Source organism: Vanessa tameamea, chromosome 5, assembly GCF_037043105.1.
Source record: "Vanessa tameamea isolate UH-Manoa-2023 chromosome 5, ilVanTame1 primary haplotype, whole genome shotgun sequence".
Classification (NCBI taxonomy): Eukaryota; Metazoa; Arthropoda; class Insecta; order Lepidoptera; family Nymphalidae; genus Vanessa; species Vanessa tameamea.
The window spans coordinates 13,860,407-13,886,036 of NC_087313.1; the positions used below are offsets into that span (position 1 = coordinate 13,860,407).

At 33.4% G+C, this 25,630-nt stretch overlaps 2 protein-coding genes across 3 annotated transcripts in view; one reads left to right on the forward strand and one right to left on the reverse strand.

Annotated features, from left to right (window-relative positions):
* The window catches only part of LOC113404464 (ecdysone-induced protein 74EF), a 151,558-nt gene that overhangs the window by 17,039 nt on the left and 108,889 nt on the right, over window positions 1–25,630 (forward strand). For both annotated transcript variants that reach the window (XM_026645359.2, XM_026645360.2), the window contains exons 2-3: window positions 11,807–11,889; window positions 24,418–24,475. The gene's annotated coding sequence lies outside the window, so the exon portion shown is untranslated. The remainder of the gene's footprint in view (window positions 1–11,806; window positions 11,890–24,417; window positions 24,476–25,630) is intronic.
* LOC113404466 (U7 snRNA-associated Sm-like protein LSm11) overlaps window positions 10,332–25,630 on the reverse strand; it is a 29,390-nt gene continuing 14,091 nt past the window's right edge. Inside the window, exons 3-4 of the mRNA XM_026645363.2 lie at window positions 10,856–11,003; window positions 10,332–10,665 (exon numbers count right to left, since the gene is read on the reverse strand). Coding sequence (XP_026501148.1) covers window positions 10,508–10,665; window positions 10,856–11,003 — 306 coding nt within the window. The 3' untranslated portion in view covers window positions 10,332–10,507. The remainder of the gene's footprint in view (window positions 10,666–10,855; window positions 11,004–25,630) is intronic.

The window sequence follows — 25,630 nt, forward strand, 5'->3', positions numbered from 1 at the left end:
GTACACAATGTAGATATTTGATATTAAATTTAGTCTTCATGTGTATTAACATACATTATCTAGATACTTGTGTACGTATATTAAATCGTGAAAACAAGATTAGTATTAACAGGATTAGTGACGTAAATAAAAGTAAAAATATTATACAGTAGATCTGCGCTTTTACTCACATTTGTCTTGAGCGTATAAGAGACAAAAAGACCCTTTTCAAATGCCCCTTTTCTTTGCACATCGATCATTCATGAACGCTGTAGAGTCGTCGATTCGATAAAAATCTTTAAATTCAAACTTAATACGTTAACACGCTAGGGTATACATTGTACTATTAAATTTCGAAATACGAAGCTCATCCTGGTAACTGTTTATTTTTAATCATAAATTAATTGTATGTTTTATATTACAATAAAACTATAAACATTACTGTCGACTACGACGATTTATGTACGTCGAATACACTTAATTACATTAAAGGATACTAATTTTTGAATAATCAATAATTTAGATGATAAAGATGCACATAGCTACAAAACATTGAATAAATTTTACAAATGACTTGCTGCCGAAATCGTTCGTAGTACGACCGACGTGCGTGGCTACTACGCGATCGATAGCAGGCGGTCCTGTACGCGTGCCTACGCGTGTCAGCCCCCGGATGGTGCATGTTAGAATCGCTTTTACACAACTAAGGCTATAATAATATAAGGCCTTTGATTTAAATGTTTCCTCCGTTAATACATGTTTGTGTATTATTTATAATTTAAATCTAGTTAAAGGGTTTCTAACAGCCGTGTAGCTATGGACAATTGAAATTTGGAAAATTTAAGCGTTGAAAAAGTAGGTGGATATTAAGGGTTATGACTACTTGTACACGTACACGGGTGGTGCAGTAGTTATACTTTAAAGAGGGAACAGCCTATATGTAATCTCTTTTACTATTCGCAGCCATTTTTTGTTGAATACTGAATCAATTCGAGGTTTTACATACGTAATTTAAATGATCAATTCCGAAGCTATAGTTGTGGCTTTTATTCCTTTATCTAACTTTAATTTCAATGTTTTTGCTTATTATAAAAACTGCAAAATACTTATACTGACCACGAACGATCGCGAAAAATTCTTATAAGAATGCAATCGGCATTTTTTTTTAATAACATTTTTTGATCGAGAATGTGATACTTCTGTGACTTCAATAATGATGTAAACATACTTCGGATACTAAACTCCATGATATAGACAGCCAGCACAAAAACAAATTGGGATGAAACAATTGCCGATGTATTGTTTATGTGATAAATACATTCCCGTTTTCGTGTTCCGTTTTTGGTTTAGTACACGTTACAGAAATCATTTTTTCATTTACGTTTCTTTTTAAGGCTTAGTCAAAGGGTTTAATGGATATACATGTTTTTCTATGTAGAGCATAAATAATTAAAATAATTTGTAATAAACGATTTTAAGATAATTTTATTCCTAAGATTCTTTCTGACTACACTATCATTTGATGACGTATTATGACGTCATTAATCATTAAACATGGCGACGAAAATCCTTATATTATAAAACATAATCTATTCGTTCGTCGACAAATCTACATTTACATAATCATCATCAACTATTATCTAATAAATAATAAAATATATAATAGTATCAACTTTTGATAACGACGTAAGTATTCCATAATTAAAAAAAATAATTAGTTAATTTAAATACGCGATTATTCACTCATTTCAAAGGGCGCTATAAATTATATTCGTTATTTAAATATTTTCTCAACTAACAATTTATGTAACGGAACTAATAGATTTTTCTTACCATTCAAAGACTTTTTTTTTTGAGTTAAATAAATCAAAGGGAACATGCGTATACATCTGATACATAAATAATATACATATAAAGCGAATATAATATGCGTAAAGTGTTATAGTACAAGTATATAATAATATTATGTAATTTTATTAATAATATATTTCAAAAATAAAGTAGACTTAAACAAGAACAATTTTTGGAGCGATTTTCGAATTTAATTGAGACTAACAAGAATCAGTCAATCTTCCACGACCATAACCAATAAAACGGAAATCGAAATACATAATATACCACGCTACCAAATATATATAATATAAACTGTGTTATAAAAAAATAACTGTATATTGTATAAATTATGTGACTTATATTTGTCAAATAAGTACTACTTATTCCTTTAACACAGATAAGCCTTAACAGTTTGTGTTTATGAAAACATCGCCAGCAAAATTGCATTGGAGCAGCGTGGACGAATAAGCTCCGGCCCTTCTACATATACCTTAACAGTACTTTAAAAAAAAAAAAAATCAGCAATGTCATAATATAAATTTAAGTGTCTCAATAACGATTTCAAAGACAATAAAAGAGATATATACAAAAAGACACAGAACTAGTTCCAATGTGCTTTTAATTGTTCGACTTTCCCTCTCGACGAGTTGACGCGTGAGACGTAAGAGTTACGCTATACTTGGCTCGTTTAAGATATTCCGATTAAGTATTAAATAATTAATGTATATATAAATAATTTATATGTTTTCGTGTATGTAATTCAAGTTGAATTATATTTAGTTTTAATGAAAGTATTACTTTCGTCATCTTATTTAAACGTAAACATTAATTATATATTTTTAGGTAAATGCGAATGATTTTTTTTTTATTTGTTGTAATTTAAAAAAATATTAATTAATAATTTATTTTATGTATAACGCATTATTTATTAATGCATGATGCTACTTTGTTTTCTAATGCAAAAATATTTACATTTCCTTTAGATAGAAATGATCATCTTACAAATAATAAATTTAACAGTATTTTATTTAACAATAGTTATAAGATTTGATATCCAATTTATATCGACATTTATACGAGATCTAAATCAGGATGGATGGATGGGATGGATTTAATTAGAGAACATCACAATACCTAACATCGTAAGAAAGTAGTTTCAGATTTAATGGCTAGTATACAACCAGCAGCAGTCGTTCCGGGAATATAAAACAGGATGCAGTTTTCGGGAAAACGTCGAGAAAATCATGAAACGGGTCACAGAATGGCTAACAATAACTTTTACGAGCAGTAAAGGCGAACGCGTAAAAAAATATTTAGCTTCTTTTACTGCGGCGATTTCCTGATGGGCTTACTTTCGCGCCCTGCACCCGCCGGGCTTTTCACGTCTTCCCTGAGAAATCTGTAGCCATCCCGCTCGTTTGTACGAAACCATCTCGCTTCAAGGTCGACGACCGGGGCAGCGAGCGCGCGAAAGTACTTTCACTGCGCTGGCGCATGCAAGTCTCTAACGCTCGTTCGTTGCTTCGTACGCGTTTGCGTTCGTGTTGTATGGACTTTTGTATGGCAGACGCAGAATAACGCACCTCGTATATAAATCGACTGTTCTAAAGACGATGTATTGACGCTGTTAGGAAGTTAAGTACTTAAACTGAATCTAGAAAAGCCGTCTCGCTATTCAAATCGATCTTGTGATTTAGGAGCACGTGCAAATAACTTCAACGAAGAATCAATATTATTTCTCTTTCACTATTTTTACACGATAAAAATATTTTTTTATATTAAATATATATACAATTGTACGTATTATACATTTATACAGACGTACATAAGAATAGAAATCAATCCTAAAAGGACTCCAACAAAATAATAATATAATATTTATGGGTCGAATTATAAAATATGTTGAAAGCTGATGAATACGTAAAATAATTATATAAGTAACTTAAACATAAATTTAATATAAATTAAAGATACAGCTATTAAGAAAATTTCGAATAAATCATAACGCGAGTAGAACATTAAATAACATTTGTGAAATCGGTGGAAAAATTACATAAGACAGTCATTTGAAATGAGAAAATAATTGGAAAACGTGTTAACTGTACTCTTGGTATTATCTAACAAGGATTGCATCACTCGTGTTATAATATTAATTATTGTTAGTGTCACAGAAAATATACACGATTATGTATTTCAACTGATTTTGAAAGCGACTAAATCAAATATTTGATTTCATATCCTATGAGCTATCTCCGACAGCGTTGGTACCCTGAAAGAGATCGCTATGTGACCATAAGGTCGCCTAAATTGTTTGCTTATTTTATTTAGGCTGTATCCACGTTTGATTAATTTTTTCTTTAATTGTACAATAAAGTATAAAGTAATTATAACTGCTAAATTTCATTCTTGGAATGAATATTGGTGTGACTGGTTTTTGTGAGTAAACCACAGGCTGAAACGACATAATTTATTTGGTCTTATGGTTTGCGGTGCAGTGCAAACTATAAGGAGCGGTATTTAATTATTGTAGTGTCAGTAATTATGGTTAAAGCTGACTTTCCCTTAGATGGCAGTTTTGTTTGTCGAACTAAATTAATAAAATGTATATCAAAATATAATATACTGACATAATGTTATTGGTGGTATGTACTCACCACATATCCTACTGGCAAACATCAACACTTAGAATTGTTGTTTTCTGTTAAAGGGTGAGTGAGCCAATGTACAGTGCCAGGTACTCTATTTGCCCGATCGCCTAGCTATTTGATATAAAATAAAAACTGATAAAATAATATTTAATTTATATCCGTATATCTGTAAATAAATAAGGTAGAGGTGGCATACATATATATATAAATGTTACTAGATATACATTAAAAAGGTTTGTCAGTGTGTACGTAATTATCAAATAGGTATGATAGTTTACAATTCTTCAAGTCATTGAGTAAATTCATGGCTCTACGTTAACTTAAACACTATTCTTGACACTCGCTGACATTCTAATTTCAAGCTCTGTAAATTTCTATAAACATTTTTTTGGGAAATGTATTCTGTCATCTAATATATCTTTTCGTGATGGTTGTAAGATCAAACGATAATATTATACTTTCAGTGTAAAATAATTTATGAAACGCTCTACATTTTGTACATTATTTTATCTATAATAGGTATCAGATCATTTTGTGAACTTGTCTTCCTGTACATTATTGCCATTGATCTCAGCGCAGCTAAACTGATAAATTAACTAAGTATGTTAATGTTACTTTTTACAATAAATAACCAGTTGGAAACATAGTTATATACATTATTAATTATATACTACGATTAGGTTAAATCAATACAAATATGTAATTCGTTGTTCTGGAACACTCTCTATTGTAAAGTAATTAAGTTCAAAATAGCGTGATTACAAGTTTAAAAAGTGAACACAAATGTTTTTTTGTTAAAAAAATAAAAACAAATAATCACGATGTCGTGTGGTATATCAATCAGAGGTAGGAAGCGGGAGTGAAAGCCGGGTTCGTCGTCACGATGCGCACGCGCACCGAAACTTGAGCGCAATGCACATAGATTGCACTCCTAGATTAGACTAACAGACTATTTAATATAATTAATTTAAATTTTTCTTTATTTTGCCTTTTACTTAGTGTATTTAATTAAATTTAAATATTATACTTTACAAGCCTTTTGACAGTATATAGTTATATATTCAAAAATTGTGATTCTAATTGGTATTTTATTGAACGATCGATAATTTCAAATTTATTATAAAATCAAGTTCAAAGTTACACTTTCCATCTTAAATCATATTCATCTTGAAATGTCAAATATCACATCACATCACAATCTGTTCTATTTGTACTCATTAAAGGCCAAGTGGGCGGGAATAATCTGTCACTGTCAGAAGTCACTTTGACATTTTCGTATTGTTTTTTTGTTCGATGTTGATAATGAATGTGCAAAGGATAGTTCTCAACAACTTTTTGTTTTAAAAGTTGTCGGTTTTTTTCGCACTCAATAAAAAGGCAGTGAATAAATTAAACTACATATTTAATATAATATCTCAAACGCAAATCCTCAATTTATTATCATTATAATGGCTGTCATAGTTAAGATAAATTTAAACAAATATATACGTATCTAAAATTGTCACTTGCTACCTAAAGTTATTTAAATTATAAAATGTTATGTGTTAGCCAAAAAGATCCATATCCATAAATTTACATATTTAGATATTAAAATTACAAAATACAATATTAGGCTCATATTTGTTCATAAAGGCAGCACAGTGTAGATACGGCTTAAAAGCGAAAAGCGTACAAGAAAATGGCGGTAGGTAATTGTCAACGGTAGCGCAATTACAACTGATATAATTCTGGCGGGCAATGCTCGTAATTGCAGCTTGCATAACTATCACTTCTCGTAATGCCTCTCTTACTTTTGTTTTGTGCAGTAAATGGACTTATGTTTAATTCATTACAATTATAATTCAATCTTTATACAGAATATCCACTCAACAACACAATTAAGTAAAAACGATTTGTGTCTAATTATACTTACTAAGAATATTTGATTTGATAATGTTATTAAGATAAATTAAGAGAGGCCGTGAAAATTAAGTTATTCAGACTATAAGGATTCCATATCAGGCACCGCTTCAAACGGATTCTTCGCCTACGCGGAGCACAGAGTTTCATAATTAATGACTCAGCCGCGACCTTCGCGAAAACGGTCGCAGGTGGGCCCTAGGTTCTAGTCCGGGTGATATATATTATTCGTGTCATTAGGACGGTATTGCTTGAGTAAAATATTCGTAAAAGCTATATAGTCACATTACAATACGTATAAGATTCATAGAAGAACTATTTCTATAAAATCGTAATCAAACAAAAATTAACGCTTAATTGAATTAGAATACACGGTATAAAAACGTCTTGCAAACGTAGTTTTATTTCAGCATAGTTAATAGTAATATCAAAGGAATGAGCCAGCTTATACGGGCACGTGTCCGCCAGTAGCGCGTTCGAGTCCCGGCCGCGGCTATTTGCAGTAAATAGGTCAAGCGATCCCAACTTAGATGCAAGAACGAATACAAAAAGAGTAAAGCGTGGAAGCTGGTGTTACCGTGCGGGTGAACTATGGTTTAACTAGACGGACACGCACATTGATGCGAGATTATACCTAAATAAGCGACAATATTCTTGCATAGTAAGATGTTTATGTCGTTTTGTGGTCTGAGGTACATATATACTGTATTGCATAAGAGACTTTTTATTAGTCCACAGAAGTCGAATGCAACTTAAGCAACACTTAGATTAAAATTGTTCTTAATTATACTTGTCGGTGAATATCAATCGCATATGCGCAGAGAATGTGCCTGCTTGCATATGTATGCCAATTGCTGATTTACTGTAAGGTATACCTACTTATTTGTTGGAAAAGTTTCTCCTTCACCGAAGGCTGTATGTAACTTATATGTGGAGTTCAACCAATCAAGGTTTCATTGCCGTAAAAGAATAGTAGGTGACATTGGTCGGCGAGTATATACATAATTTAAATAACATTATTGTACATTTATTATGTACATTACGGAAGTGTCTCCTTGTCGACTCGTTAGCCTTATACGAGCAACGCGTTTATTTTATTATTATATGTGTTTTTAACACAGCACTATGATAATAAAGCATTTTTAATGCGGGCATTGTTTTTATGTTATAAATTTTATGTCAAACTACTACTAATTATTACTATATTATTAACGTTTATTGTAGCATATAGTGGGGACATAAGACATATACATTTGTTCGATCAAATTCAAAATGTACTGATCAAAATTCACTTTCGATCGAAGTGTTTGATTAAGCGTATTTTAATCTTAAGATTGTTATAGTAATTCATTTTTGAAGCTAGGTTTAAGTACCCGAAACATAGATCAATGCAAGAATAACCGCTAGAGATCGCACACATTTCGCTCACGGTAATGTTAAACTAATCCGGGGTTAGCGGTCCGGTGGCGCCGGGCCCGCAGTGCATCGGCCGCGTTGCGTAACTCCGCTATTTATACCCACCCTCTGACTAACATCTCTACGGAACTGCGGGTGAAAGTTTGCATATTTTCGTTTCCTCGTTCCAGACAGATGATTGAAACCTTTGTTCAGTGATGAATTCCGTTTGATGCTACAATTCGTTACGTATATTTGAAGCGGACAAGCAGCTGCTTAATTTTTTACTCGTTAATTATAACAGTTTTTTATTTAAGCGATTAAAAGTTCTAATTCTGCTGGAATTGCGTACTTTTAAGTATTGAAAGTGTTTATGACATTCGGGATCGACATCTGAAAATTTATAATACTCGAGCTATACAATAATATAATAGATGAGTTCAGACATAATAGGCACGACGTCGAGTATTTATTTAATAATATTGAACTCGTATCGCGATAAGAACCACAATTCTTTTCCGAGACGTCGTAAAGGGGTATATTGAGTCCCTCCGCTTCATCCAACAAGGAAGTGTGCCTACGCATTGTTCAAAACAATTGTTTTCCCATTTTCATGCGCGTTCCCGCTCGCGGCCGTCGCTCCCAGCTCCCGCTGATGACCGCCGGCGACCGTGCGTCGACCTTAGCCGCTGCCATCCAACTGCGCGTTATCGCATGTTTTCACGACATCGCGATACCGAATTCAATTTTTTTGAACATCTATGTGTACATTTCGACGAATATAAAGTACAGCAATGTAAGCAGGAGCGTAAACTATGCTTTAAATAAAGCAGATGCACGCCAACCTTTAAATATTTATACGAGGAACTTGTCGATATATACTTCATTTTGAACGCTTGATACTTTATCGTTTCACAATATTTACATCGTTTGAATAGATTTTTGATGCATTAGATGATGCTATTTATATATCTAAGATTTGCAGACGACGGCCGTCGAGTGCGACGCCCCCTGGCGGCGGTCCAATCACCTACGTTTTGGGGGTAAAAACCAATAAGTCTCTGAGCATCGCTATTTATGAAATATTTCGTACGTTTTTAAGAATGTTGTAAATCTAAATATATATTACAGGTGGCTGAAAATATAATATGATTATTAAAAATTATTAAAAACCTTCATATTACATTTTGATATATTTTGTACACAGTCCATAAACTCAATGAGGTCCAGTGCTGCCATACTGTCAATGAAAATTCGTATTTCTAACAATTCGAAAAACAAATCAATAAAAATTAAATGAAACAAAAAATACGATTACATTATTTATAATAAAAAACAATAACACTTAAAAAGATATTTGTTTATTAAATTTACACTATATTTATGATGAGTTACATCTGTCAAATAGCAGATCTAAATAAAGACTGATATTCGTTTACAATTTTTATCTTCATTTTTCAGTATGCGTGGCTCGATGGCACAAATTTTGCACAACTTAGGTGCTCTTGATTAACAAATACATAAACAAATAAATATAAAATCTTACTTCATATATACGTTATGGATAAATAAACTCTTAAATGTAAATGTTTAAATGTAACAATAAGTGGACGATTACATTATATAGACGAATAATCCGATTACTGTGAAAATTATAAAATTTATTCCAAATATTAAGATGTTTGTTAACTTGTTTTATCACAATTTTCAAGTTTGTATTTTTTTTTTTTAAATAATTCATGTATTTTTTAATAATATGTATATAATTAAAAAAAAAAAAAAGCTGTCTGTTAAATTATTTTTAACGTAAAAGAATATATTTCTTTAACAGCAATGTGGACTAATAAAGAATATTTACAAAGATTTCAAACACAAAACATTTTTTATATACAGTTATGTTCATATCAATTTACACTATTAAGGATTCTCATAAATATTCAACTTCAAAATATGGTATAGGAGCGAATTCCATCCACAATAAAACTTGTACGCACTCGTAATACGGAAATAATTAATATTTTTAATATTAGACATTCACATTAAATTAAAAATAAATAAATTATTTCTCATGTTTATTTAAATCATAACATGTTTACAGGCCTTAATTTATTACATGCAAAATATACAGATAAAATAAAGTATAACTGTTTGCATACTTGTGCCTTGAGGATTTAAAAAAAAAAAATGTTAGTAGGGACTTTGTTTACGTTTGTTTTTGAATGTACATACATTTTTTGTACGCAACTAGTTTCCAATACACATATATAAAAATAATGATTTAATTCGTAATTCATTGTTATTTTTTTAATCTTGGTAAAAACCTATTAAAAACGAGTAGGTATAGTAATATAACCTTTAAAATATTACTTTCATAGATAGTTAAGTACTATCAATAAAAACAATAATCAAGCAAAGGCGCCATACAAGTACGTATATTTTACACAGCAGACCTAAAATAGCACAGATAAAAAAGGACTCGCAGCATAAGCTGCCGACAATAGACGCAAAGATTGCTTAAATCTTTGCGTCTATTGTCGACTTTCACGACTAGTAGTAATAATGATTAGAACATTTAATGTACTACATAATAAACTCTCATAAATACAATTAGTGAAATTTCCATATTCATTTTCAGTCACGACTTTAGTCACCGTTTTCAATAAATTTCTGCAACCAAGAACCCGTCCTGGATCAGCGTCTCGGCCCAGCAGTGAACCATTTCTAGGCTTTCAATGAAGTCAATTTATTTCAAGTTATCGTTCAATGATATTAACAAGCACAACGTGTTCACCCCTGACCATTATCTGGGGTAGATGTCTCGTACACTCCCACACGCCACCACCGAGGGGGGTTTCAGTGATCACTGGAACTGGCGATATCGCAGCAGCTGTGCCTTTCGGTACCGGTGTGCCTGATGAATTATGATGAAACAGGGAAATTATAATTAATGTGTGATTAGCTAATAGTTATTTTACTGTCCTGATTATAATTAAAATAAAATTAAACATTAATTTCAGTTACAATATAAGTTTTAAAATGTTTCTCATAAAAACTTGTCTCAACATTAAGTTTTTATAAATTCAATACGTATCACTTCTTACCCAAAGACGCTGGTATTTTCCTCTTGGAGGGAGCCTTCCTCTTCCACACCTCCAGCACATCCGTCATCGCCAGGTTCCACTGCTTATCAAATGCTACGAGGGTCGCGTGTAGAACTCCGCGTATACCATTCGCATTACGAGTGATTACCTGCAATATTAGTGATACAATACAGGGATCATCACCCACCCTTTTTGTGACGTCAGATACTGGTATAAATAACAAACTAGATCAAAAACGCATGCTGTCGAATTTTGAACAACTTTTGTCTTATAATCTCAAAGGTACGTGAACCGCCTAGCGATGTTAAAGTACCGGGTTCGATCCCACCAAACAAAAAACAAACACCAGTTAGTCATCAGTTAATCCAAATACTTAAATGTAATTTAGATATTACCTTTCAACTTAACTTAAAAACATTGTATCGCGGGTGCTCAGCTAAACACTTAAACTCTTTACCGTTGATTTGACATTCGAAAAAAAAACTCTAGCCAGTCGGGGCGACTATGAATTAACAATATTTATAGCCGAAGTCACTAACGGTTACATGTAAAATATAAACATAATCTTGATTAATTAATTAATTATTGTTCCGTATCGTTGTTGCACCTTCAAGTGCTCTCCATGACGTGACAAATCTCGATGACACTGGTTAAAACTCGACATAAACCCGGACAAGCGCCACTTTCATGTGCTTAATTCGTGTTTATAACTGTGGATTTTTGGCCCAGCAATGGGATACTATCATGAGGTTTTATAGATTTTCACAAAGAATAAATTAGCCATTATAATTGTAGACACAGGAATAACGCGGTTGCTCGGTTGGCTGCAAATTACTGTACGGTATATTTAATACCCCGACATTACCCTCTGCACCGAGGTGGCACTTTACCTCGTACCCCTTACCATAATACGTCTTCAGAACGTAGAATAAATTATATTTTTTGTTACAGGATTCGCGCGGACAGTGGAACCTGCCAAATGTGTTCAAATGAAAAACTGCCTTCCATCTTTTACAAGTATATTAGATTTATAAGTAAGTACAGACTTAATCTCATTTTAAATAATTTAATTAAATATTGACGCATGATATGAAATTAATATTATTATTATTAGTTAAACAAACACTCGTATATTTTGACGAGTTTTCCAAAGCATTTTTCATTCACATAAGATTATCCCATATAACATAAAATAAAATTATCTGTTTTATTGTAAACATGAAAATATATAAACATAAAGCAAAAACGCCAAACAGCAAAACTTTGTATTTTTGTATTCCAGAATTAATGAGCCAGTATAATTCCAAGCATACGGCATATCTTAGACCACGTGGTTTACTTACCATCAAATGACTAATTTTTCGACTTAAAATAAAAAAACTGTACGACTGTAATTTTTAATGAAATTTAATATACGTGTTGCCAATTAAGTCGTAAGTAATATATACATTAAAAAATTAACAAATTATCATGAAACGTCCGACAAATCGTTCATTCAAATGCCTCAAGGCTATGGGATATAATATTGTTTATTACATCATTTGTGTTTGATTTTGAATAATGTAGTTATTGTTGATTAACGAATATTTATTGCCCCGCCGATAAATAACCGAGCCGTTACATCGGACTATGCGAGTGAGGAAATAGAGATTGTACACGTCTTTACTGTAATATATTTTGCGCAGGACTGGACTTTATCTATTGCGTAGATAGGCCCAGGAGCCCCGCATCGACTGGAGTTAGAATTAGGAAGATCAAATTAATTGTCAATGAAATTGTTATTCGTTATTATTTATATGAATGCGCCGTGATATATTTTAGGACGTTAGAGAAACTCATATGTTGGTTAGCCTCTAGATGAGCATTGCCCTAGAGCCCCGACATGGTTAATCCGGCCCTGCTCCTACGCAGTTAGTCTCTTGCAAAGGGGCGCTATGTACGAAATCGAGTAGGAAGACTCGTATAATAGAATACGGTACGAGAGTTTGTGAAAATATATGTATATTGAAATTAAAGCACATAGTCGTAGTAGTAATTAAACTTGTATATTGTAGAAATACAAGAATGTTAAAATATTATTGTAACGAACCGAACCGAACAGACTAATTCGAAACTAGTTTTTAACCATAATACGGAACGAAATTAAACTGTTTGTTTTATCTTTATTTTGTTTTAAGTAACGTTTTACATATAGCCTTCGAAGCGGATTTCATTAAGCGCCATTAAGTGCCCAAAGCCGCTTGATTAAAAACAAACACCTGGGTAACTTCCGCCGTTAAAGAAACATTCCTAATTTAAATGATGATACGAAGAATACATTCTATAAACAAATAATTTCGAGTTACACCGTTTTAGATTAGATCGTAACGGTTGTTTTAGATTAGATTTTCTCGCAAAAATGAAAACATTTTCGAAAAATTAACAGTTTTAAAATCGAATTATTCTCAATTGTATATCATTAATTAATTATATATTTAATCCGCAAGATAAACGGCACAATTTATTCAGCCGAGACAAACAAAAGTACAAACAATCCCGTACCGCTAAAATTTTTGAGACAGAGCTAAATTTAAAGAGAAAAAAAAACCAGCGCTAGTCGACCAAGGACATTACCCGCTTATACAAACTGACCTATAATTCAATCAATCCAACACATACATAAACACACACACACACACCCGCATATTTATCACGATGTGACCTCGAGCGCGGCCGACTCAATTCGTAAGTACTCACCCAAGGTTCGACCAAAAACAACTCATATATATAGCTCTGATATTTTTCCACTGGGCGAGATAATTTAAGCAAATACAAACACCGTTATAGTTGAGGAAGATCAGTAAACTAGCGACGAAGGTCTTTTAGGGCTATTTAATATGTATAACCACTATAAGGTAACGGGAAGACCAAAGAAGAAATGGATAGATCTGTGAGCGCCTACCGTCCGTTATCATTAATGGGAGGGAGGGAGGGGTGGGGGGTGATGGACAGTTTGAAAGCACGTAGATGGATTCTTGGCAACGTTTAGTACTAGTATTTTTAATAATAGAGAATAACGCTTTAACATTTAATATCAATTCCTTCGCTCATTGGAAGACAATTATAAAAGAATTTCTAAGTCACAAGAAAACTTAAAAGTATACTTAAAAGTAATATTCGTAATTCCTCACACTCGGCTGACTATAACGATGTTGTCACAATACAAACTACTGTTTTAATTACAGTACAGACTGTGTTACAATAAACATCGATACTTAGATAACTAGTGTAGCATTCAAGGTGATACTATACTAAGTGACCTTCCCAAATCGCTAATTAAATTTAAAAAAAAAACATCAAAACAAGGACCAAAAAAGGGCACCCGTATAAAATCGCACCGTGTGGTGTCGTGATAAAAATGGATCAACGTTTTCCGGGTTGAAAGTTGTTCTGAACAAGGTCGGAGGCGAGGGCAGTCCACTCGTCATAACACGTCACGTCGCATCGAACGGTAGAACTATCGTACTGAGCTGATTGACGAACAATATCATTTTTGGGCTTAGTTTGCAAAATTGTGGGTAAAATTTTTAAATTAAATTAATATCTGGTAAATGGTTTTTGATACTTTATAATAAAATAATTTAATACACAAAGCAAGTATATATTTAAAAAAAATAAAAATTGTATAGTTTTGGAACACTTACGTTGTTTTTACGTTACGTTTACGTTACGTTACGTTACGTATGTTTTCTACTTTAATTCAATTAAACCGCTTATAGGTAGTTAAGACTTTTAATGGAAACATTTAATTTATTAATCTTAGCAAATAGTCAAAATCTGCTGAGGTTTCAATAAACTGTAATATTTATAAATATAATAAATCGTAATTTTTTAAATAAAACGTTATATTTTTAACAGTTCTTGACGAAGAACAAAAAGCTATCGATACGGAATGAATTGCAACAAATGTTAATTTGTTGCAAGTCACACACACACACACACACAAATGCAACTTTTTACTCAAGATTTAAACAATTTCCCCTCCAACTGCCCACACATCACACAAATGTCGCGTTCGACCTTAAGAAGACCGCGGTGGGCGGGACGTCCCTTCACCTGCACGCCGCAATTGCGCTTGTCCCGGCGTTGATTGTAAAATTGCATCTCAATGCTCTTCCTACAACTGTTCCCACACCAATGTCCCGGCCTCGGGATAGAGGTGACGCAATAAATTAGTTGCAATAATATAAGCAAACATACACTTGCTGTACCAAGGGAATTTTATTAATATTACCGAACCGGATTTCGAATTGACAGACAATTGAAATTTCTTGAGACTTCTACGGAGAGTTATAAAACAGTTATGCTTAGGCCCGCTCTTCTTATTTGGCAGATCTCCTCCTCGATTTATATATATTTATACTAGCTGTTACCCGCGGCCTTGCCCGCGTAGAATATAAATATATTTACAAATTAACTTAAAATGTTACGATAATGTAATACCTCTTTGTATACCACATTGCTGTGTATTTCAGCCCTTAGGGTAGAATATCCAGAAACGCTTAAATGCGAATCAAATCATTTTTAATCAGTATCCCAAAAAGCATTTTTTTGTTTTTAATTTACGGACTTCCATAAAAACTTTCATCCCTTATTTCACCCCCTCAGAGGTAGAATATCAAGAAACTCTTAAATACGTATCTACTCCTTTTTAATCAGTATCCCAAAAATAAAATTTCATGTTTCTAACTTAAAAAATTCCATACGAACGTTCAACCCCTATTTTACCCATTTAGGGGTAGAATATCCAAAATTCCCTCCCGAGTGGGTGTCATGATATGTTATTTTATAAGTGTACAGCCTAAAATATAAGTTTTAGGCTTCTAGTTCTAAAAATTCTAAACATGACAATACTTTCAACAACATACAACCTTTCATCCCCTTTTCAACCCTTTACAGCACTTTTTTCCAAATAGAGCCTAGAGCCTGAGAAAGGACATAGGCTACTTTAGCCTATGTCCTTTCTCAGGCTCTAGACTATTTGTGTACCAAATTTCATTTAAATCGGTCCAGTAGTTTTGGCGTGAAAGCGAGACAGACAGACAGAGTTACTTTCGCATTTATAATATTTTTGGTAAAAAATAAATGACAAAAAAATGTTATTGTGGGTTATAACTAACAGATAGACACATACCATCGCGGACTTTTTGTAGATATTTTTGAGGTGTACAATTCTGTAGTACATTATTTTGATCTATCTAGTAGGGTTCAGCCAGCGTTTACAATGTAAGCACAAAAAATGTATAAATTTACGACATCACATTAGAAACTTTTAAAATTATCAGTGTTCTTCCTCTCGAATCACTCTATCCATTTAAAAAAACCGCATCAGAATCCGTTGCGTTGTTTTAAAGATTTAAGCGTACAGAGGGACATAGGGACAGAGAAAGCGACTTTGTTTTATACTATGTAAAGATAAACACAATTTGAGCATATAACAATCAGTGGGTATGAACCCGCAACCGTCGGTTAAGGCGTGCGTACTGGACCACCTCGGCTCTATGATCGCGTTACGGATATTTCATTTAGATTAATATTACTGGTAATGTAAGACCCGAGCCGGTAAGCTATTACGCGCTTGTTATTATACATTCTTACAGAGAAAGCAGCGACACCTAATGATACTAATGAGGCTCGGCTCCTCTAGCGAACTAATTTCGCGTGATTATAATAATAATATGAAATCTCACTGTTCTAATGCTTGCAAACAAACTCTTATACAAATATATTTAAAATCTATTACTTGTATTAGTGGGAAATTAATAAACACCTGGTAGCAGGGCTTGGTATAAGTGCTCTGGGTTGGTACCACCCACTAATCACAAATCCTATTGCTAAACAGCGACACTGAATACTGTTGCGTTCCGGTTTGAACGGTGAGTGAGCCAGTGTAACAGGCACGAGGGACATAACATCATACTTCTCAAGGTTGGTGGCGCATTTACGATGTAAGGGATGATTATTTTTATTATAGTGCTAATGTCTATATGGCCGATGGTGATATCGGTATTTTTTATTTTTATTTCATTTTATTTTAGGGAAACAAACAGTGAGATGACACTTATGGCATAATGGTATACAATATTATACACATCAGCTAAGTTTCCACTGATATAAATTACACAAATATTAAAATTAAACAAAGACTTACATACATTGAAATCAAATAGGTAACATTATACAATTAATCAGATACATAAACGTATACTAACGGAAAGCTTACACAATTATGAATAAAATTAAATAAATAATTAAAAGAAACAAAATTCAATATTTAACCAGAATATAATGCATCAATGGATACATTACATTGGTAAATTAATTGAAGTATATATATATATAAATGCTTTTCTCTAAAATCGTAGCCGTAACTTTAAAAACAATAATGACCAGAAAAAGTCTCATTGGTTGTAGCTAAATGAATATTTACCGTGAACAAGTAATAACCGACGTCGCCACTAGGAAGTATTATTTGTTATTGTTGCCGACAAACAGAGGACAGTCGCTATCGTCAGGTCAGTGCTGATTGAGTTTGATATCGACACTCGAGATAAATTAAAGTTAAAAATATATAACTAACATTTACAACATTGCACTATTAATGTGCGGGAAATGTTTATGGCTTTGAATTAACCTCGTTTCTGAACTATTGGCTATGCTCGCGTTGGTTTAGTGGCTAGGCTGCGGACCTCGAGGTCCTGGATTTAAATCCCAGCTCAGGCCAATGAAACGTATTGAGTGGTAGGAAAATTAGTAGTGTTACACTCCAGCACGTAAATTGTAAATCTGTAGGTTCTGTGCGTGATGTTTTTCCAGTCGTGTTTTAGGTACTACATAATATACTCGTATATGTATATACATTCAATAGAACGTGATACTTTTACCGATTTCGTTAATTTAAACGACTTTTATGAATTGCGTAACGTTATAATAATAGTTGAGTAATATTTTTAATGGCCGCAACTGGATCGCGCCCAGCGCCCTTCGCCTTGGCTCTTATAACCAAATATTTAGCTAGGGCTACCATTTCATTTTGCGTTTAAATTTATTTAAGTAGATTAGGCACTTCAGGTCGGTTACGAATTGTGTGCCATCTGGGTGCCAATTCTAAATATGAATATTTTGTATTACTGGATGTTTGTTTGAAAGGTAAGTAAGCCAGTATAATGACAGGCAAAAGGGATATAGCAACTCAGATCCTATCTGTCAGTGCATTGACGATGTAAGAAATGTTCACTCTTCAGTGGGAAAGGTAACCATTTAACATAAGGTTACGTAACAAACCTACTGGTAACTTATTTAAATCAAATAAAAAATAAAAAAACATTCCACACGATAGAATTATCATCTGCTAAATTTAATTTTGTAGATTTATCAGCCATTTCTCGAAGTAAGAACTAATTGTGTATCACGGTCACAAAACAATATACACAATGTATTCGACAACCTTATATATAGTCGGCGACTATTCCGCCGTAGTCTATTTTTACACAGGACTAGAGACACGAGTGATCTCGGAGAAGATGAAATTAATCAGACCTTCCTCGAGGGGAGGGGGTCACGTGACAAATGTACAATGAACAGTTAACAATAGAGCTCGTGTTATTTCGACATCTGAAGAAGGATCGTCCACTGGAGATTAATTTAGATAATCAAATCTATATATTGAAACTAAAGAATTTCATTTATCAATTTATTTTTTCCCGCATTCTGATTGGGTCACTTTTTATTTCCTATAAATATTCATGCATCCCTGCTGCCTTTACACTTAGCCGGAACCCAGACTAACAAACAGACTTATTTTCGCTTTAACTGACCAATAAACGCTTTCGAAGACATGCCCAAGTCGTTTAAATGATAGAAACGAAATAAGTATCACTATAATCTTAAATTTAAAACATATTTTAACATCCTTAAAGTTTTACAGATCAGAAATTTACTTCTGAAATATTTATACGTATATTTAAAAATAACAAAACATTAACAATAGATTACATATTAAATCAACATATGACCTCCAATTAAAACTTTGTTTATTTCCTTAATTTTAAATTTTATCAAATGAAAAGGAACTCTAAGTAAATTAAAAATTGGGTATTTATTACTTTGGACAATAGCTTTAAATTGTTACTTATCATTTGTAATCGTTAGGTTAGATCTCACCAACATTAATGCGAGGAAAAAGAGTTAGTTTCATAATATTGAAGTAAGGTTATCCGACTATCCATGAACGGTTGACAAGGTAAAGGAATCACTATAAATACAATATGGAAAATTTCGTGAAGGTTCCAAATAACAACGCGAATAAAATAATGATTTGATTGCTAAATTATATTATAACCAGTTTCATAATTTACCGGAAATTAAAAGAAAAACAGTATTCTTATTTATATAATTCTTCTGTAGAAGATGATATTAATCAGACCTTCCTCGAGTGGAGGGAGTCACGTGACAAATGTAAAGTTAACGATAGTCCCCGACATCCGTAGATGTCAGTGAATTTCTAAACGTTACGTAATAACTAGCACTGTTTTGACTCTCTGGATGATTTAGGTTGGACCCGAAAGGTAATCTGCGACTGCGTTTATTAACAAACAAAAATTTACTCATTTCGTCAGTACGAAGTCGGGACGTTCAGCAATTAAAATTATATAATAATATTTGTATCTTTTAGATTAATCAAAATTTGATGAGAGTTACATTAAAGATCCAATTACAAATACTGAAACGAAATGACGTTGGTTCGGTAAACTCATAACTGTCTTCAACTAAGACGCAAACGAGTTGTCAGAAAGTACTCATAATGGTAGTTTTACCGTAATCAGTTGATCCACACGTCACGTGGTCACGTTCCCACGAGCACAAGTGCCAAGAGAAAGTGTACAAAATATGCAAGTCGCGCTGCGCAGGCGCACGAGCCATTGAGACTACAATTACCATTTTTTTTTTAAATAAAACAACATAAGGAAGGTTCAATTACGATTAATCTTTAACGATAGTATCTTCGTGACGCGTTTAAGGTCAAAAGTTGATGATATTTATCCCGCAAACAATTTGCATCTGTCCATTAAAATGTCAATTCCTATAGGGAGTGGTTTACTTGTGTTGTTTCGCCGTATAAGTTAAAGATTGAAAGAGTTAGAACACCTCATTGACCAGCAAAAACTCGACCTTGAGTGGGCTCAAATCTATAAATATTCACGTACCAAAAGCTTTGACCATTGACCGCCTTAGAAAGTAAACAACTATGAATACAGTGCGTACGACCTTCAAGGCCTTCTTTTTTAGAGTAACAAGCGAAAACACACCTTACTTATCGCACATGAAGTTTTAAATTATACAAACAGAAGGACGGTGACTCAAAAAAATTAAGAGTTGAGACCTTGAAAAATAGATCTTACCTCGACGCTTATAAGGTACATAATGACTAACTTAGTCCGGTCTCGCCAGGCATCGTATCTAAGTCAGGCAGTCCCCCCACGTCGTGTCGCAGTGAAAGTGAACGGTGACGTGAAGTACGCGGAAGCGTAATGTAGTAGCTAAGGTGAAGGCTCGATATTCGCTTTTAGTTACTTGTCGATAATTATGCGTAATTGCCTATTTACCTTATTCGTTCGCTAATTGACTGTAATTTTAAATAGTTGCAAGAACATTATTAGTACGTTAAAATGTAAATACGTGCTGAGATTGAAGTGTTGAAGCTTTTTTTTAATTGTTTCTTAAAGCGAGAAATTTGGATATGAAAAATTACGTATACATGATTCAGAACCCTAAAGGTCAATGTTAAAAATGAAACAAAGGAACCCGCGAGGTCACACCGCTGGGTGACGCCGGCTATTTCGGCTTAAGTCACAAGTGCGTCGGGTGCTCTTGCGCAAGTCGTGTTCCAGATCCGATACTCTCGGTTTCGGCAAGCCAATGTCATGGACACTTGCATCTGTTTTGTTTTTGTCGCGTTTTAGCATTGGTTTAAAATATTCAACAATTAACTTATTTATAAATTATAAAATAAAGTTTACACATAGCGATATTTGATATCTCAATAGAATAATTTAGAATAAATTTCCATTATTTAACAATCGTCATTGACTTTTATAACTTGCATTTAGCAAACAACTAATAGGCCGTGACTTCCGTACTTTTTGCTCGACCAGTTGACCCTCGAAATCCAATCAATTTGGTGCATTCAAGTAATTATATTTATGAATATGTTTTCAGACGACATTGAAGGCTACGTGATTCCTGTTAGCAATTGTGCGCTTATTCGATCATTATTACAAGCTCTATATGATATAATAAATGACGACTAAATCGGGCAACTTGGGGTAAACTTGGTCGTGATTTAGAATTTTCGGTGAGTAAGTTTTAGAACGTAGAAACAGTTTGACGGTTGTTTAATTTATTGAAAGAGTTTCTTTTACACATTTAACAATAGTGTTCTCTATTATAAAAAAAGTCTTGCATTGTGCACCAAAAACCAATGAGGAAGGAAGGCGCAAGCGGAAATTTCAGCGATGCGTAAAGATCAAAAGACGAAAAAACAAGCCGGAATCGATCATCGGCCTTCAACTGATACCATACAAGGCCAAGCCCTTTATTGATCAATAAAAAAACTTTGATAAGAACGTCCAAAACTCAAATCAAGGTCTCGGTCCTAAGTCAGTAGGTAAAGGTCAATGCTGTGTTTTTACTTTTATGAAGTTAGCAGCGCCTTTGGAATTTTTTCCGTAAGCGTACGGTGACATTGGGCACAATTTTGACGGTCACAATAAAAACTACAAAGTTAACAATGAGCTTTAGATTTGTTACAAGATACAAAAATAGTAATTATATTTGATGTGAAAGGACATGACCATATTGGAGGTCATCTTGAGTTATTGTGTCATAAACGGAGAGAAAAACTAAAATATTTTATCGTTCCTGTGACCGAAAATGAAAACAGATCGTGGTTTTAATTCAGCATTATTTAGAAATTATAAATCATAATATTCGAATTCAAATAAAATTTTTGATATAGGTTGGCGGACGAGCATATGGGCCACCTGATGGAAAGTGGTCACCACCGTCCATAGACATTGACGCTGGAAGAAATATTAACCATTTCTTACATCGCCAATGCGCCACCAACCTCAGGAACTAAGATGTTATGCCCCTTTTCCTATAGTTACCCTGGCTCACTCACCCTTCAAACCGGCATACAACAATACTGAGTACTGTTGTTTGGTGGTAGAATATCTGATGAGTGGATGATATCTACCCAGACGGGCTTGTACAAAGCCTTACCAACAAGTAAACGCATATGGCATTACTCGAATCAAATGCATATGGTGACATACTGAAAAACATATATTTATTTGTCATCATTTTGTTAAATATATGCTATCCAATAATTTATTAAAATACAGCGAATTCGGGAAAACTTTGTTATATATTTCCTTTAATTAGAGTATCTATTTTTGCCAAATATTGCTTTTGATAAAAAGATTTCGTCGTAGCAACAGTCGTTCTCCTTATATACAGCAATAGACGTTGTATGTAAAAATATATTTACCCATTTTATTTATATAAGAAGTTATAAAATAACGAGCTTCGACAAACAAAAGGCGGAATCGATCAATATCATGAAAAGCGTTTATGCTCAAACAATTTCCTTCAATAAATATCTTCGTTTATATACGTCTGATTTGTTTTAATAATTTCACTTGCATTTTATGATCCATCGAGAGACGAGAGATTTCGGCAATATTTTGACTTGACAATGCTCATAATTAGCAAAAGATTATCAATTGTTGCTCGGATCAAGGTATTCCTATATTCAAGTTATGTATAACATTATGTAAAACTTATTACTGGTCCGAGTAAAATCTTTACCGGTTCGGAAAATAATTTGATACTTTGATCTGATTGAAAAAAACATACATGTAATACTTACTTTGTCCCCTTTCTATACCCACAAGTGACAAAGAGTATATTAATATTACGGAATAATATACAAGACACTTTTTTTCGCAACAATTGAAAATTCTACTATTACTCATCCACAACGCAATAACATTGAAAATTTAATCGATCAAATTTATTTAATTAAATATTAAGGATTAGGTATGATACCTTAACCTTTGTCAAACATTTTATTTTTGTATTTCAATAGTAGACAAATCATTATTTCTAAAAATATTGAATTTCTCCTGAATTTTCTTCGACCTGACACCATATTTTTACATTTGCTAGTATAATAAAATCTAACATAATTATTTGTAAGATTTTATTAAACATAAACATGACGTTCACCTACAATTTAAAATTAATCAACATATTGTAGCACAACAAAGGCTATCTATATAGGTATTGTTTTCAGTACATTGGTAAGGAATATTTATTAAAATCCTAGTGTCGTTTCCCGTAGACAAAAGGAAATAAACGTTTCATTGGTCACGAATATCTCCATCAATACACGTGAGATTTGTAATCGAAGACGAATCTCTCAAATTTGTCTTTCGGCTCTTCGTGTTATTATATACCTTGAATAATTTTCCACATACGAATAGATTTATCATTCCATATTTCAAACAGATTGCAATCCTTATCTCTCATCCTCTGCCATCATCATAAACTGCAATTGAAATTGCTTCAAAGTAGTTTCAGCGCATGCGTAGGACGATGCGCATGCGCGCTTAATAGATGTCCGAGCAATGTGCAAGCTCGTTTATCTGTCGCCCTTTAGAATGTACTCTTATTTGATTCTAGTTATTTTCGTAACAATAGATACATAAATGAGCTTACGCATATATTGCAACCTCATTACCTAATTTTTAATTGAAAATAATCATTTTTAATAATAAGGGACAAACTAATCGAACTCTTTGTGAGACATTTAATAATTATAATACAGTATAATTGTGTCATATGCGTCCATCGTCAGTGGCATGCGGGCGAAGACTGAATCGCGTGCGGCGCTCGACCGTCGACAGGCGGAAGCGTGCGCGCGCGCACCCGCACAAGGCTACGCTCATGACCTCGCGTCGTCTTTGTCTAGCGCTATCTAGCGTTTGTTTACCCGCGAGGCCGAATGCATCATACCTTCGACCGAGTACTTGAGTGCTAAATGATTATTGAGACCATAAAATTATCGAGTTTCTTTTTCAAGAAGCCTTGTAAATAATTGACGCGATAACTACAGATGCTGAGGTGCGATATCGCTTCGTGTTTAACTTCAAGTAGTCGCGACAATGAAAAAACTTTTTAAAATTTTCACTGTAAGCTTTGTTCTCAAGTTTTAGTTTAATTTAAACGGAATTACCTTTACAAGGCGACGATGGAGCGATAAAGCGAGGTTAGATAATTCGTTTGATAGCTCATTGTGTGAAGTGGAATATCGAATTCATGATAGACATTCTGGTGGTCCGTTCAATGGCGTAGTTTTCCTTGAATCAAATATCCAGAAGCCAGAAGAATAATTACTACCTCATTAGTATTATATATTTACACTCCGTATGTGCCAATAATATAATTTCTGTTAACAGGTAATGGTGTGGAAATACTGACCTTGGCGAATGTATGATTACTCAGCTTCAGTATACGGTAAGTGAATACTGTTTTCTATAAAAATATTACTGATATTTATAATAAACTAGTTATATTAAATACCATTGAAACGAACAAACGATCGACATATGTACATCTGAATATTTATAATACGATGTGAAAAAATGTTGCGATAGACTTAAACGCTGAAACTGGAGCAAGTGCAAAACACCTGCGGAAAAAGAAGCAAAACGCCAAAAACTGGTCCAAATACAGTCTCGTTAGTGTCGGAAACGTCTGTATGTACTGATGGAATAAGGGTGACGAAGTTTTCGTGACGAAAACACAGTGGCGAGTCGGCTGTAGCCTCACTTCGAATGTTGCCGACCTTGCGTGGCTATACATTTCGGGGTGAGCCGCCTCACACCTTCGACATTCTCGTAAAATCGTGGGTAAAAAAAAAACAGACAAAGTAACTACGTTTTACATTTGCCTGCGTCGCTTTCGACTTAAGCAACAAACAATTATTTGGTAACTTATTTAAATATACTAAAATTCAGGTATTTAATAATAATATAACACAAAGAAAAACAAGAAAAACTTTAGCAAAGAAATGACCACGACGCAAAAAGCTTAAGGTCATATTATTTAATCGCCAACCGTAAAAATTTTGCGCAGCATTTTAAAAAAAAAAGTATCCTTTCTATAATGTGTTTACTCATATATACGACCTTGTACGCGTATTAAGACTAAGATTATCCGGAAATAAAGAAATAAACACACGAACAAAACACAGATACCTAAACACAACAATTCAGCAGATAGTATATCTTGTAACAACAATATCTTATCTCGTGGACGTGAAACAGATTCCTATTAAACTAGACAAGTTCCATTGCTATCGGCCGTATTTAATTATGTATTGAAATATTCGATACGTCAAGGCGAACACCAAAAACAACTAATGACTGATAAATGGATTAAATATATGAGGAAGTATACTGCGCACGATTCGTCCTAGCCGGCCCTTGTATGCTCCACACAGCGAAACTTACACTAGTAGCGACATACACGCACACAGAGATATATGGCAATGAGATAACTGACATCACAGCAAGGTCTCACCACTCGATACCATCAGCATGTAAATGTATTTAAAAGGTAAATTCTCTAAAAATCGATTTTATGCAACGCAATAATTTATTCGTGGAA